At 43.2% G+C, this 13934-nt stretch overlaps 1 protein-coding gene across 2 annotated transcripts in view; it reads left to right on the forward strand.

Moving 5' to 3' along the window:
- Positions 1 to 13933, forward strand: part of llgl1 (LLGL scribble cell polarity complex component 1) — a 34116-nt gene extending 20183 nt beyond the window's left edge. The window contains exons 6-24 of one of the 2 annotated variants that reach the window (XM_086288643.1): positions 778 to 940; positions 1047 to 1182; positions 2022 to 2076; positions 2464 to 2618; positions 2714 to 2934; positions 3572 to 3639; positions 5299 to 5476; positions 6811 to 6915; positions 7173 to 7465; positions 7615 to 7765; positions 7850 to 7988; positions 8157 to 8470; positions 8621 to 8812; positions 8905 to 8977; positions 9259 to 9373; positions 9838 to 9902; positions 10653 to 10788; positions 10897 to 10976; positions 12069 to 13933. In XM_086288643.1, the coding sequence (XP_086144769.1) occupies positions 778 to 940; positions 1047 to 1182; positions 2022 to 2076; positions 2464 to 2618; positions 2714 to 2934; positions 3572 to 3639; positions 5299 to 5476; positions 6811 to 6915; positions 7173 to 7465; positions 7615 to 7765; positions 7850 to 7988; positions 8157 to 8470; positions 8621 to 8812; positions 8905 to 8977; positions 9259 to 9373; positions 9838 to 9902; positions 10653 to 10788; positions 10897 to 10972 (2635 nt within the window). In that variant the 3' untranslated portion in view covers positions 10973 to 10976; positions 12069 to 13933. Of the gene's footprint in view, positions 1 to 777; positions 941 to 1046; positions 1183 to 2021; positions 2077 to 2463; positions 2619 to 2713; positions 2935 to 3571; positions 3640 to 5298; positions 5477 to 6810; positions 6916 to 7172; positions 7466 to 7614; positions 7766 to 7849; positions 7989 to 8156; positions 8471 to 8620; positions 8813 to 8904; positions 8978 to 9258; positions 9374 to 9837; positions 9903 to 10652; positions 10789 to 10893; positions 10977 to 12068 lie in introns of both variants that reach the window. The other variant, XM_086288642.1, reaches the window with a different exon arrangement.
- The last annotated feature ends 1 nt before the right edge of the window (position 13934 follows it).

A 13934-nucleotide genomic window follows, 5' to 3' on the forward strand; every position in this document is an offset into this window, starting at 1 on the left:
CCGGAGAGGATCTTCCTCAGTGAAGCCTACAACAGCAGACAGAAGTTATATATGGGGTGTACGCTTCACCCGGCGCTGCTGTTCATTGATCCTTGTTTCATCTGCATTAAAGTCCATAAAGCTGCAGTACTTTCTTTCTTTATCACTTCATTTTCTCTCTCTGTCTTGGCTGTTTCGTCTCCTTTCTTCTTCCTTCGCTGAGGGAATCCTCTGACATCTCAAGGGTGTGTCCTGCTCTACATTCCTGCTCTGGCTCAGAGGAATGTCTTGTTCTCAAACTTCAGCAACTTGGGTCTTTGCTCTGTGCTGATTATACATGTTTTAGCACTTTTGCTTTGGGGTGTTTCGGTGCAAAGAACAGCTTTGTGTATTTGCTGCAGTGACTTCAACATTTTGTATAATCTCCTTGCACTGTTTCCGAAACTCTGTTGCGCCGTATGTGTACTGCATTATTTACCCTCTCCCTCCACACACCATAATTTCAGATGATAACAAACACTAAACCAGTTTGAGGATGTAGTTGTTGTTGTTTTGTTTTTCAAACTCAGCTGTTTACTGTGTCTGTACAGTGTAACCAAAACACAGAATTTCTCTCGCATGGAACCAGGTGACTCTGTCCTCTGGTATCTCTCGTGTCATTGGATAATTGTTTCATCAGACAGATGTCTGACCTCGTCAGGATGTGTAGATAAATGTAATTTACAGCCGTGTGGATCACAGTAAAGCGGGAAGCTACAGATGTGGGATAATGGATAATGTTTGTTTTCATTTTCCCAGTCTGCCAGATGACTACAGATGTGGGAAATCTCTGGGGCCGGTGGAAGCTCTTCAGGAACACCCTCAACAGTCAGGGAAGATTCTGATTGGCTACAGCCGAGGCCTGGTGGTCCTGTGGGATCTGAGCATTCGTCACGCTGAGCAGCTCTTCCTGGGCAAACAGGTACCTGTTACAGTTGGTGCTCATTGTTCTTGCTCCCAGTTTTCAGGGTGATGTTATAGCTAGATGACCTGCAGTGATGACTGTGTGTCTATGACCCTCCCCCCAGCAACTGGAGAGTCTGGTATGGGAACGCTCTGGAAACTTATTTGTCTGTTCCCATAACGATGGAGGCTATTCCGTTTGGGCTGTTACCAGTGGCAGCACCTGCAATCACCAGCCAGTGTCCTCCACTATCCCCTACGGTGAGAAATGCACACATGCATACATCACATGTCACACACTCCACACATTTGCATTTCAAGTGTAGGAGTGAAACATTCTCAGGTCTGGAGGACAGAGTGGAACCAGTGATGGACAGTGGACTCCACAGTGATGAGAATAAGTGCTTCAGCTGAGAGCTCGCTGTGGCTCCACACACAGGCTGTGTTAGATGCATTTTTCCCAGTCATGCAAATTGTTTTCAGAATCTTTTTACCTGTCATTTTACATTTCTTTCATGATCATAAACATTTCTAAAGCATTTAACTTTTGTTCAGTAATGAGCTCTAACGTGATAAAACTCTGTTCTGCATCTTAGTTAATTCTCTCTACCACGCTGCAGACGTGTAGAGAATAGATGAAGAGCCACAAACCATATAGAGACTTTTCATGCTTACCCTTTTATTTTTCCTGTAGTAACAGAAGCATTGAAATAAAATGGACTAAAACTTCACTTTAAAGAGAACCTGAGAGAACTTCGCACCTAAATTACTTTGGGTGTGAATGCTGAACTCGTACTTCTATTACAGTTATGAACTCGGAAGAACCCTTCCTGGAAAGTGTTACAGCTTCCTCGAGTTGTGGTGGATTCTGTAATGGTTTTGCTGCTTAAGATTTGATACTATGTTAAGAACAGACCACTACTAGTGCGTACACGGTTTCTGTCTGTGTTGGCTGTAAATTATTTAATATTCCCGTGGAGTACCCTGAGTGCTGTCTAACAGACGGCCCCTTTCATTTGCCCTCTCTTGGACTAAAAAGGATCTCTGGTAGCTTTTAATAGTCTTCTTTTTCTTCTTTCTTTTGTAATTGTCTATCACAGGTCCATTTCCCTGTAAAGCCATCAGCAAAATCCTTTGGAGGACAACACAAGCAGGGTGAGTGTTAAACCTCGTTTTGCAACCTTCCTGTTAAAGTGTGTTTGAGTCCTTCTATCAAACAGGTCATTTGGAATCAGCGCTGGCGAATTTTCACTTATGACTGTTTTCTCAGATTCATTTTCATTTTATTTTTATTGGTCTTTTCTTTTGCATCCCTATATTTATGCAATTGCTGATTATTTTCCTAGTTTTGTAAATCTAAAAGGTATAATTTACCACATCATGTAACTATGATCTGTGGTGAGAAAAATACTATTAAAACATAATAAAGAGAGAAGTTAACTTTTTGTTTGCAAGTTAATGTAAAAGAATGCAGTGATGCAGAGTGAAAATAGAAAAAAATTGTGCGGTAGAAAAGTAGCTAATCTGTGTTTCTCACTGTAGTTCTCCAGTGCTTTTATACAGTGGAGGGATGCCCAGAGCCAGTTATGGTGATCGCCACTGTCTAACGATCCAACAGGACAAAGATCACGTCACCCTCGATTTCACATCTCGAGTGATTGATTTCTTCACCGTCCACAGTGTGGAGCAAGAGAGAGGTCAGAATCTGACCTGTGTTAAAGATGGTGTATGTAAGGTAACATTTTCACGAGTATCAATCCTTTATCCCCTGTGTGATCTTTTCTTCTTATAGAGTTTGATGAGCCATCTGCTGTAGTGGTGTTACTAGAAGAAGAACTGGTTGTAATTGACCTCCAGACCCCCGGATGGCCCTCTATGCCCACTCCCTATCTTGCTCCTCTTCACTCGTCAGCCATCACCTGCTCCTGCCACATCTCCAGCGTCCCTCCTAAACTCTGGGAGAGGCTGGTCAATGCTGGCAAAGCACAGCAAAGCCGGCAGCACACACACAGGGTAAGAAGCTCATTGGCACTGTGAATGACAGGATTATTTAGCAAATTGGTTTATACATGGCAGTACGGGATATTCAGTCGCAGGAAATCCGGGATCCTCATAAGAGGCTTAACCTGAAAACACCTTAGACAAAGTCTGACCCATCAGCTGACGTTTTACTTGGATTTATATTAAAATTGCTTGTTTCAAATCTCAAAGGCAAGAACAGTTGTAAATTGATCAGAGGAGGCTATTTGCATGTAAATGGAAGTAATAAGTCACAGGCTCTCAGCCCAGCAATGAGAAGAGGAAACAATCAGGAATGTAACCATGAGCCACTGGTAGTGTGTGAGCTTTAAGAGCAGGTGTAGACAGTTAAAGGCTTTTCAAAAGCTCTGTGGCTTAGATCGGTTGTGCGATCAGTGGGAGATTAGCAACACACACGGACACACAGCTGTTACGCTCTTCATCATGGCTCTTTGTTTGTCTATGTGAGGCCAAATCAGATTGGCAGATCCTTTATGAGAGTGTGAATCTCTATGGTACATTTTTCTGCTCTAACTTTTAAGACGAGTTCATGAGAAAATATGTTGATGTGAAAAATGATGAGTCCTAGCTTGGTTCAGAATGATTATTTATTTATTGTTTGTGTGTACAGAGCTGGCCGATATGTGGGGGGAAAAATCTGGCACCTCCACCTAAACAACAAGAACTGCTATTGACAGGGTATTTACACACACACACGCACACACACATACACTCTTTGCACATGTCTACCCTGCAAATGAATTCAGGTCTCTTGTTTTTTCCCATAACGTAAATCTGATGCTTTCTAGTAAGATTAGGTCACTAAAAGCAGCGTGAAGAAAGGATATCCTGCATTCAAAAAAATGGTGAAGGGGAAATCCCGTGAAACTGTTGGTGTTGCCAACCGCACACTTGACAGAGCTTGCATTGGCCTAAAGTGCAATAAAAAGAGTTATGTAATAGAAGTGGTTTAAAGACAATTTGAAAACTGAGAATAGCGTGAAAGCAGGAGGAGAATTTTGATGCCGCTGTTAGTTTTGTTAGCAACAAACTGACTGACGTTATCCTTGTTTTTCTCTTTCTTTGTCCTTTGTGTTTCTCTCCATTGTTTAAAGTACAGGAACTTGTTTCCATCACCAAAGATGAGTTAACTAAAAGCAATGGATTGCAGCAGATAAACACTTGTATGATTTTAAAAACTTGATGGTCAGAAAGTGACAGGTTTGAATAGCTAGCTAAGAGTATAAATAACTGTTGAAGTGGGTAGTGGATAAATTGGTTAGTGTATCTATTAAACATTTTATATAGCGACCTAAAATTCAGAATTAAAAAGGAAATTATTACTTACAAGTTTGTTTAGCATAGTGACCAGCTGGTCATGCAGAGGTTGAGCTTGCAACACTCTCAACCTCTGGGTAACTTTTTTGGATTGCAATGTGGTTGCACAGGTCGTTGAGAAATAACATGTCTGCAAACCATCATGCTCTGACTGGGACTGACTGCAGTCACTCTCATACAGTTCGGTGAAGGCAATCAAATAAATGCTGACCAATTTACAAGCACGGAAGGATTGCCAACATGTTGCGATCAATTTGATTAATGAGCGCAACTCGTCTGGGCTGCGCTGCTTTGCTGCAGGGTACTCGACTCAGCCAGTTGCCAGCTGGTTGTATTTTGGTTATTTTCATATATAAAAGCAAGTTACTGAGTGCTTGTGTTATTCTGCAACAACTGTACCACTACGTGTGGAGGATTTTCTCTGACTGATTGCAATGTGTTGACAGTCTGTCTGCATTTATAAATTAGATGGTGATTATTTGCAAACTTTTGCCAGTCAGTCTGAGAGTGATTCCAATCGATTCACGTCAGACCACGAGTGCTTCAACTGCCATAGCAGGCAACCTGAAAACTAGCAACTACGTATCCAGCCAGTAAAAGTGGAACAAATTCAGTCATTGAGCAGACACTGATTTTTATTTTATTTTATTTTTTTCACTAGTGATAATGAGGTTGCCATCTAATTTTTACTGCAGTGTGACTGACCCATGATTTGATTGTCTCTGTATGAACACGGCAACTTATGTAGTCATTTCTATGCCAGTTTTTCCCAGTCAATCGCCACATTATCACGTGATCCCATTCAGTCATAAACTGATGGAATCAGGTGAATCTGCTATCTTATTGCCTTTTTATTGCTGTCTTGATGCACCAACATCACTTTGAACATGGCACCTGACTAGCTGGACATAATAGACTAATAGTTTAAACTGGTCACTAGCTGTTATAGATGGCTGTTAAAGGGAGCAGTTGTTGAATTTTCTGTGATTGTTATTTATTTTAAATCTGTTGTGATTACAGCCATGAGGATGGCACGGTGCGATTCTGGGATGCTTCGGGTGTCGCCCTCACTCCGCTGTACAAACTCAGCACAGCCAACGTCTTCCACACCGACTGCGACCCTAACGATGACCCGCAGGACCCCAGCAACGACCCCGATATGCAGCAAGAGGAGGAAGAATGGCCTCCGTTCAGGAAGGTGAGAAGCAATGAGGCTTTTCACGAAAGGAGGTGAAATGGACATAAATATAAGTCTCTCCTCAGAGTTCAGACACAGGGTCTGGTTTTACAAGCTGAGGGAATAAAAGCAATCTGTCTTTCGCACACATGCAGCCCTGTAATGCTGCATCTGTGGCCCTAATTTTCTGATTGTTTTCATGTGTTTGGATTTGAGACTGACCCACCCCATTGTTCCTCTTATTAAAACTCGACTCCAGCGTAAACCGCAGTCTGTTTCTGGTTTAATGGACAGTTTTCTGTGCAGAAATACATTCAAATGAAGTGATTCACAGTCTGGAGGCAGAATTTTGTGTCAAGGGGAATCTAGCTGAGCTGTTTGGCTTCATTAGTCAGGAAACGGAGACGGGAGATTTTAAAGAAACGGTCTCTACAGTCAGAAATGTTTCTCAGTGCTCGGGCATGTGATCAGGATAAGAGCACATTATATCTGGGATTTGATATGAATGGAGAAAAAAAATAGAGGCATCACACCAGTAGAAAATAGATGAAGTATTTGTACATGCTGATAGACAGAATGGCAAGTTCCTTCTGCTCACTTCTTTTCTTCCTCTTCGCTCTTTAACTGCCTTACAAACACATCTCCTCGTGTATCCTGTGGTAACAGAGCTGCATGTTCAGGAATGTGGCCCTCATATGGGATGAAGAGCCTTTCCCTTTTTTCTCCTCTGTAATGAAAACCAGACCCATCATCCCACTCTTTCTGCTGTGTGTGTGTGACAAGCTTCTCTTACTCCTTGTTTTGCTAAGACAAAACTCCAATGTGAGAGGGATTCCTACTGTGTGCGTGTGTGACGGACAGATTAATGCGCATTTGCAGAGACTGTCAGGGTAAAGTAGGGACTGTCCTGGCATTTGGTTGATAGTAAGAGGAGAGAGGCCTTTAAAGGAGGAGGAAACCATCAGGAGGGCATTTTGGCATTAAACTAAATTTGTAATTGGGCCATTAAGACAAAATGTTTTACACTGATGATGCAGTTTTTACAAGTTTCCAAAAAAGGTCTGCTTGTGAAGTCAGGTAGAGTTTATAAGATAATTTCTGACATAGGTACATTTCATTAACTGATTTGCAGCTCACTTCCTAGCACTTTTCCATGGGGATATTTATGATGAACTTGAAGTGTGTGGGAAGTAATCTTCAGTGTAACTTTGCGTGGCTTAGTGTCACTCACTGCATAGTTCAGTTTTGCTTTGATCATCTAGAAAGGCACAGTATTCAAAATGGTTTAATGTTAACAACTTACAAGAAAGTGGTTTTATATTCAAATGAATTAAATCCAATGTGTGTGTGTTTAGGTGGGCTGTTTTGACCCCTACAGTGACGACCCCAGGCTTGGCATCCAGAAGATAAGTCTGTGCAAGTACAGCAACAAGCTGGTGGTGGCCGGAACCGCCGGACAGGTGAAGATCAAAAACACACTGTCACAAGTTATTAAAAAAAATAAAACCAACATTAAGTAAGTTTGTTTCATTAATTATATCATAGAAAAACTGAAATCTAATTTTAGTCATTTTCCAAGTGTTTGCTTATAGGGCCTTGTGTGATTGTTGGTTTATTTCTTTTTATTATTGTGAATTGGGGATATGTAAACAAAACTGAATTGCTTGAAAAAAAAAAAAACCCAAAATGAGCCACGGTGTTTCTTTACTGTTTCTAGGTGATCGTGCTGGGTCTGAGTGATGAGCGTTCGGACCACTTGGTCGACGTGTCAGTGGTTGATCTGCTGTACGACAGGGAGGGCTTCACCTGGAAGGGCCACGACAGGCTGGAACCGCGCTCTAAACCCGCACCTTTCCCCCCGGGCTTTCAGCCGCTGGTGGTGGTGCAGTGCTTGCCCCCGGCCTCTGTGACGGCAGTGGCACTGCATGCCGAGTGGAACCTGATCGCCTTTGGGACGAGTCATGGTTTTGGCCTTTTTGACTACCACAGACGAAATGCTGTGCTGGCAAGGTTAGGCGCACACAGTCATGTGATTTGTATTCTTTGGTTATCGGGCAAAGCCTGAGTATTTTTGGCATAATGAAGATCTACTTAGTCCCTGCTTAACCCATTTTCCCGCTGTCTTTACATTCATTCTGGTGCTCTTTATGCTCTCCTAGGTGTACCTTACACCCTAATGACTCCTTAGCAATGGAGGGTCCCCTGTCAAGAGTCAAGTCCTTGAAGAAGTCCCTACGACAGAGCTTCAGACGCATCCGCAAAAGCAGGGTTTCAGGAAAGAAACGCACCATCACTACGCCCACCAGCAAGGTGAGAGACTGTGTGTCTGAGAGTAAACTGTCCAAAAAGAACACTGTCTATACTATTTATACTATGTATTGTATGTGTGTATAGGTTCAAGAGGCAAATGCTGCTCTAGCGGAGCAGGAGGAAGTAGCTCCGGTGCAGAGGCGGATAGAGCCGCGGTCAGCAGATGACTCGCTCTCTGGAGTGGTCCGGTGTGTCTGCTTTGCAGACACATTTCTACGTGATGGTGCGTTTACTTACTTTTCAACATATTTCCACTCTGTCTTTACTTCATTCACTTTTTCTTAAACTGTTTGAACTGCATTTGTTTGTTGGAGAAAATGTCAGGATTGAGCTAAGGAAGGTTGTCGTTTATCGTTTGTGCCGCGCTAACAACACGCTCGGTCTTACTTAGGTACACACCACGGCCCCACGCTATGGGCAGGCACCAACTCGGGCAGTGTGTACGCCTACGCTCTGGAGGTGCCCGGTGTGGGTTCGGGGCGAGTGTGTGAGCGTGGCGGTGCGAGTGAGAGCAGTGTGTGCGTGGAGGCAGTGCTGGGTAAAGAGATTCAGCTGATGCACAGAGCGCCTGTGGTGTCGATCTGCGTGCTGGACGGTCGGGGGAAACCTTTACCAGACCCGTACGAAGCCTCTCAAGACCTCGCCATCGCGCCTGATATGACCAACGCTCACTCTGTCCTGATCGCTTCGGAGGAGCAGCTCAAGGTATCGTCTGGAAACAACATCACAAAGTCTGTATTTACATTTTTATCGTCATTTTTTTTTAAGTTTGTAATGGATCTGGGCTTAAAACGTGGTCTGTTACTTGTATATTGTTTTAAATCGTACCTTTCTTCCTCCTCTGCTTAATTCCAGGTGTTCTCTCTTCCCAAAGTCAGCGCTAAGACTAAGTTTAAGCTGACTGCACATGAAGGCTGTCGGGTGAGGAAGGTTGCCATGGTGGTCTTCAGCTCCACAGCTCAGGAGGATTACAGCGAACACACACTCGTCTGTCTGACCAACCTCGGGGACATGCACCTCTTTAGTATTCCTGCCCTCCGACCACAGGTGCAGCCTCAGGGTTTGATCAAGAGCTTGACAGCAGCGTGTGCTTTCAAATGTGTTTTTGTGAGTCATAACTGTGTTTTATGTGTCCTCAGGTGCGTTATGACTGCATCCGTAAGGAAGACATCAGTGGCATTGCATCATGTGTCTTTACCAGGAATGGACAGGGTGAGAAGAATATGCTTGAATTTAAAGTGAAAGAAGTTATTTCAAGACACCTAAAGAGCAGAGTGGGATTTCTTTCATTATTATTTTTTGCTTTTAGATTTTCATCACGATAACATTTGCCTCCTTGTCTCTGATATACACACACATGAGGTAGTGCAGGAAAAAATTAAATTAAATGTGGAGGCAACATAAAATGAAAGCTATGTATGTTCAGAAAGGTCAGCGTATGACTAAAAGGATGGTTTCACTCACTAATATAAAAAAATTGTTCTTCTCTGCAGGGTTTTACCTGATCTCTCCTTCAGAATACGAGAGGTTCTCTCTCTCCGCCAAGGTCCTCACTGAACCGCTCTGCTTCGTTCAGCTCGACCGACCATTAGAGCCCACACCCACCAGGTAACACACACACACACTCCGATTGTAAGCATCATTAAATCTCAGGCTGCTTTTACTCTGTGATTATGAGCGAGTGTGTTCAAAACTTTAACGGGTGTGTTATGAAAAGGCGAAAGGGAAGCAGATCCTTCTTTGCTGAAATTTGGTTCTAGATCTGAGGATCCAGTTAAACTAGGGTTGGCTATATGGATTAATCCTTTATCAGAATATACGTGCTAATAAATATATCATAAATAATAAAAAAAATTAAAAAATTCAGTGTCATTGTTACTGATTTGCAACATTTCCCAGGACCAGTGTAAGTCCCTGGGAGGTCTCTGGACACCACACTGAAAACCACTAAGCTGTGACTGTTCATTATGATTTCTCATGTGAAACCAAAGAAATGATCATTTTATTGTTATTGCTGTATTATTCCATCGACTGCCAAAGTAAATGGTGCATGCTTGTGTGTGTGTCCACAGCGATGGTACGACAGTGCAGCCTCAGGCCAACGGAACCCACAAGAACCAGATGGGTCAGGCTGAGGGTAGGTCTGGACACACACACACACACACACACACACACACACACACACACACACACACACACACACACACTTCTTCCTCCTGCCCTTCTCTCCTTTTTTTTTCTTTCTCCTCTCGCTTATTCTTCCTCTTCATCACTCTCTCTTCTTTCTGTAAACCTCTTACAACCCTGACCGTGCCTTAGCAGGGGTCCCCCCCCTCTGGTCTCCACGGTAACCATTCAGTATGCCCCACTCGCCTCTCCTATCCAAAACCACCTTCCACAGCAGGAAACTGTGGTTGCTGTGGAGACCAGCAGGCCTTTCACCTGGGACTAGGTCATTAAGAACTTTACACGCAGGCACCAACACATTATCCTGGATTATGATACATTGGGGCAATTTTTACTGTCTTTGTACAAGACAATGTCAATTTTGGCACATCAGAGCAGCTCCAGTGTCTTCAGACAGTGTAGCAGGGCGCAGATGTTTAAATGTTTTGATCACATGCAAATATTTCTAATGAGGAGAAAACAGTAAAATCCAGCTCAACACACAATAATGAGCAAGTTACTGGAGGAGAGAGTGGTGGTGGTTTGTTTCCGGCTGTTCAGATGTGGCTTGTGGTTACAAGTCTACAGAATACAGTAAAGTGCTTTATAAATATCAATCTGTTCGCCATATTTAAATCATTTGTTTTCTGGGGCGACCAATCAGTCACTCTCTGTCACTCTCTATCGGACGTAGATGAATCTCTGGATTTGTCCCTTGCAGGGCAAACAGAAGAGCCTCCCAGCTGCTTGTCCTCGCCAATCCTGGACACCCCACTGGACTCCCCCCTTAGCTGTGCTGACCTCACCCTCGACTCGACAGCAGAACTCACCGTGGAAGACGTCAGGGATTTCCTAACGTAGGTACACACACACACACACACACACACACACACACACACACACACACTTATTAAATGTATTATCGGCAAAGACGATAAATAATTTGCGTGTCCGTGCTACAGAAGTGTGGACGAGGCAGAAAATAACCTGAAGAATATCAAAGAAGAGGAAGGACGATCGACTGGCATCCTCATCAACTGAACAGGTGAGAAACATTGGTTTATTAACCTCATAGTCCTTGAAGCCCGTCCACCTCTATGGTGAGGGTATCAGAGCGAGTGGACACACACACACACACACACACACACACACACACACACACACACACACCTGTTTCTAATGGAGCGCATCCAGACTGTGCAAACTTCAAAGAGCCGCTCTGTCTGAGCGCTGCATTCCAATAACGAGCCGTCCACACTGTTTCCACCCAAACTATGTGTCTCTGAAAGCCAGTCGAGCTGAAAACCTTTGCACCGAGGCGCACTGAAGCTTCAAGCTGTAGCTCAGTATTTTTGGTTACTGTCATTATAAAGTACACGGAACGGGCTCATGAACTTTTTTCTTTTTTCCTCACTGTTCTGGTTATTATTTCAAACATTTGCAACTTTTACTTCACATCAATCAGATTTTCTGCAGCTGTGACCAACACGAGTGTCCTCAGCGGGTTTCCTTAAGACACTGGGGTTTCACAAATAAGAGCTCGTTTACTTGATTTAGATTATAAGCTTATTATTTATGACAGGATAGTATTTATTTTAAGTCTCTGCTTCCCTCTTGTGGTGCTCAAAAAATATCTTTGCACAGATTTGACAAAGGAAACTCAACATCTGTCGTCACCCCTCCCAAAATAAATAAATATGACTTCAGGTTTTTTTTTGTTTTTTGTGCAAAGCAAGATTGTCAGTCGTACTAACAGTGTGACTGAAAACTGCTGTAAATGTTGCCATAAGACGGTGTTACACTGCATGTAATTGCCAACTTGACCCCATTCAGTTGCAGTCTATTTCAGATATTACAGCAAATAACTGATAAATCATTGAAAATCACGTGTTGCGGTGTACACAGACAGAAACATTACATAAGTAAACATTTGGAAATCTTTTCTTCTTTTGTGGATGTGAGACGGCTGCTGTTCAGTATTTATTTTTTAATTCATTTTTTTCCTTGTGTGACTAAGTCATTAGCTTGTTCTGAATTAGGAGTTAGCTTCATGGAGCTCAATGTGTTGTGTGTTTGGTTTGTTAGTTGAGCCGATTTATTGTGAATTTGCTTGTAATTATGTATTTGTTTATTTCAGTATTACAGGGAGGGGCTCAGGTGGTCGTGATGGATTGGATTTCAGTGCTGGACCACAAACATCTCCCATCAACCCACAGTGGAGCCCCCTGCCAGCACTCTGCACTCTCTTGTTTACCTGGCACAAGCTGGGATGAAAGTCTTACTCCAGACACAGAATCCAACGTTAAAAACACTTGTTGTGGTTCCTCCTGCTGGAAGAACAAATTCTCTATTGTCTTCTTCTGGAACCCCTTTGGAAACATGTCGTTTCCTCCGATGTGGAGACACAAAGTGGGCACAGTGTGGCGTGGGGTCGGCCTTGGAGCTGATGGTTCTGATTTCAAGAGCTCAAACTGAAACGTCCGTCTTTGAGGTCTTTGTGTTCATCTGTTATCGGCCCTTCAGCTCAGCATTCGAGGAAAGAGCCGTCACAGTCTACAGCGGAGACTCGATGGTCACTTTTTTCCCTCCACCTGCAGCCTGTGGCGCGCCTGGCTCGGCCTGAGGTTTTGCAGTTGCCAAATTCCCTTCTTGATCTTCAGCACATGAGCGGATGCGATGGACCGCTCTTCCTGACGCGTCCTGTGAATAACCCGTTTAAAAAGAACCGAGATTGTCCAGCAAAGCCTGAAGGAGAGCACTGTAGTGTTGAAGACAGAATAGCAAATGAAGTATTTTGAGTATGAGTCTTAAAGTTGTAGCATTTCTCTATAGGTGCCAACAAAGGCAGCTGACTTTTTCACCTGTGGGGGTCGAGGCAGCGCTGAAATCGGCAGCAGGCTCTGAGAAGCTCTCTCCACTCTGTGGGTACTGAAGAGGAAGCTGAGTGTGGGACAGTGGAGGTGTTTTTGTATTGCAAACTTTTCTATGGCTTTTGGAGAAAGTGAAGATATTTTCATTGATGAATGAAGTGAGGAAATATTAAAAATTCATACTGTGACTACAAAGGGAACCAGCTGGGGCAGAGGGCAGATTTTGGTGATTTATTTTTTAACTTTTGAAATATCTTTATTGCTAAAGAGCCGGGCAGTGATGTCACAGGGGTAATAAACACAGAATTACCATCCTCGTGTTAGTGACTGTGGCAGAACATCTGCTTTCCCTCCCACGTTAACACCTCTTATAAAGGACCCCCGTGGCATCACTGTCCCCGACTACAGTGGGAGTCAGCGGGGCCATGTGATGTGAGGTTACTGTGCAGTGTCAGCCTGTTTGAAATTTAAAATATATTTTGTCAATAATTCAAACATGTGGATGAAGGTGGAAAGTGGGTCTCTCTCCTGAACCCTCCTCCTTCATCGCAGCATGCAGAAACCTTCGGGCGGGACTCAGGGAAGTGTTGCAAGCTAAGCAAAGTTAGCGTGGAAGTGGAGTGGGACTACTTTTTTGGAGGGGGGGTCTCTGAGTTGGTGCATTCTGCATAGTGTTGGTTACACACAGAGCTTTGATTGCTAGTATTTTTACCCCCCTTGTGTTTTTTTTAAAAGACGTTTTACTGTATATAGAAACAAATGTATACAGCATCTATATCTGGGTTCACACAAGAGGGAAGTATTTGAAACTGTCATAACCTTAAAACCACTCTGTTCCCTCACTTTAACACACGTCACCACTAACTAATTTAGCTCAGCAGGTAGGAGTCATGTTAATGCCTTTTTAAAATGTTAGCTTTTTTCCCCCTCTCGGCGTACTGGTTGATGCACATAATTAACCCTTTCATGCTACAGCTGGCACGATTTACCTTCTTAATCCACATTTAAGATGAATCTGTTTCTATTTTTGTCAGTTTCGTGTGTAGGAATTTATTAATCGGGTCATTTAGCAGTTTGGCTGATGAAGAATTGAATGTTAATAAAATTATTTACACTCAAACTCAAGTTTGGTT

The sequence above is a fragment of the Aulonocara sp. 'chitande type north' Nkhata Bay genome, linkage group LG4, assembly GCF_057382095.1.
Source record: "Aulonocara sp. 'chitande type north' Nkhata Bay isolate Kocher_YH1m ecotype deep benthic linkage group LG4, A_spYH_male_GT1.1, whole genome shotgun sequence".
Classification (NCBI taxonomy): Eukaryota; Metazoa; Chordata; class Actinopteri; order Cichliformes; family Cichlidae; genus Aulonocara; species Aulonocara sp. 'chitande type north' Nkhata Bay.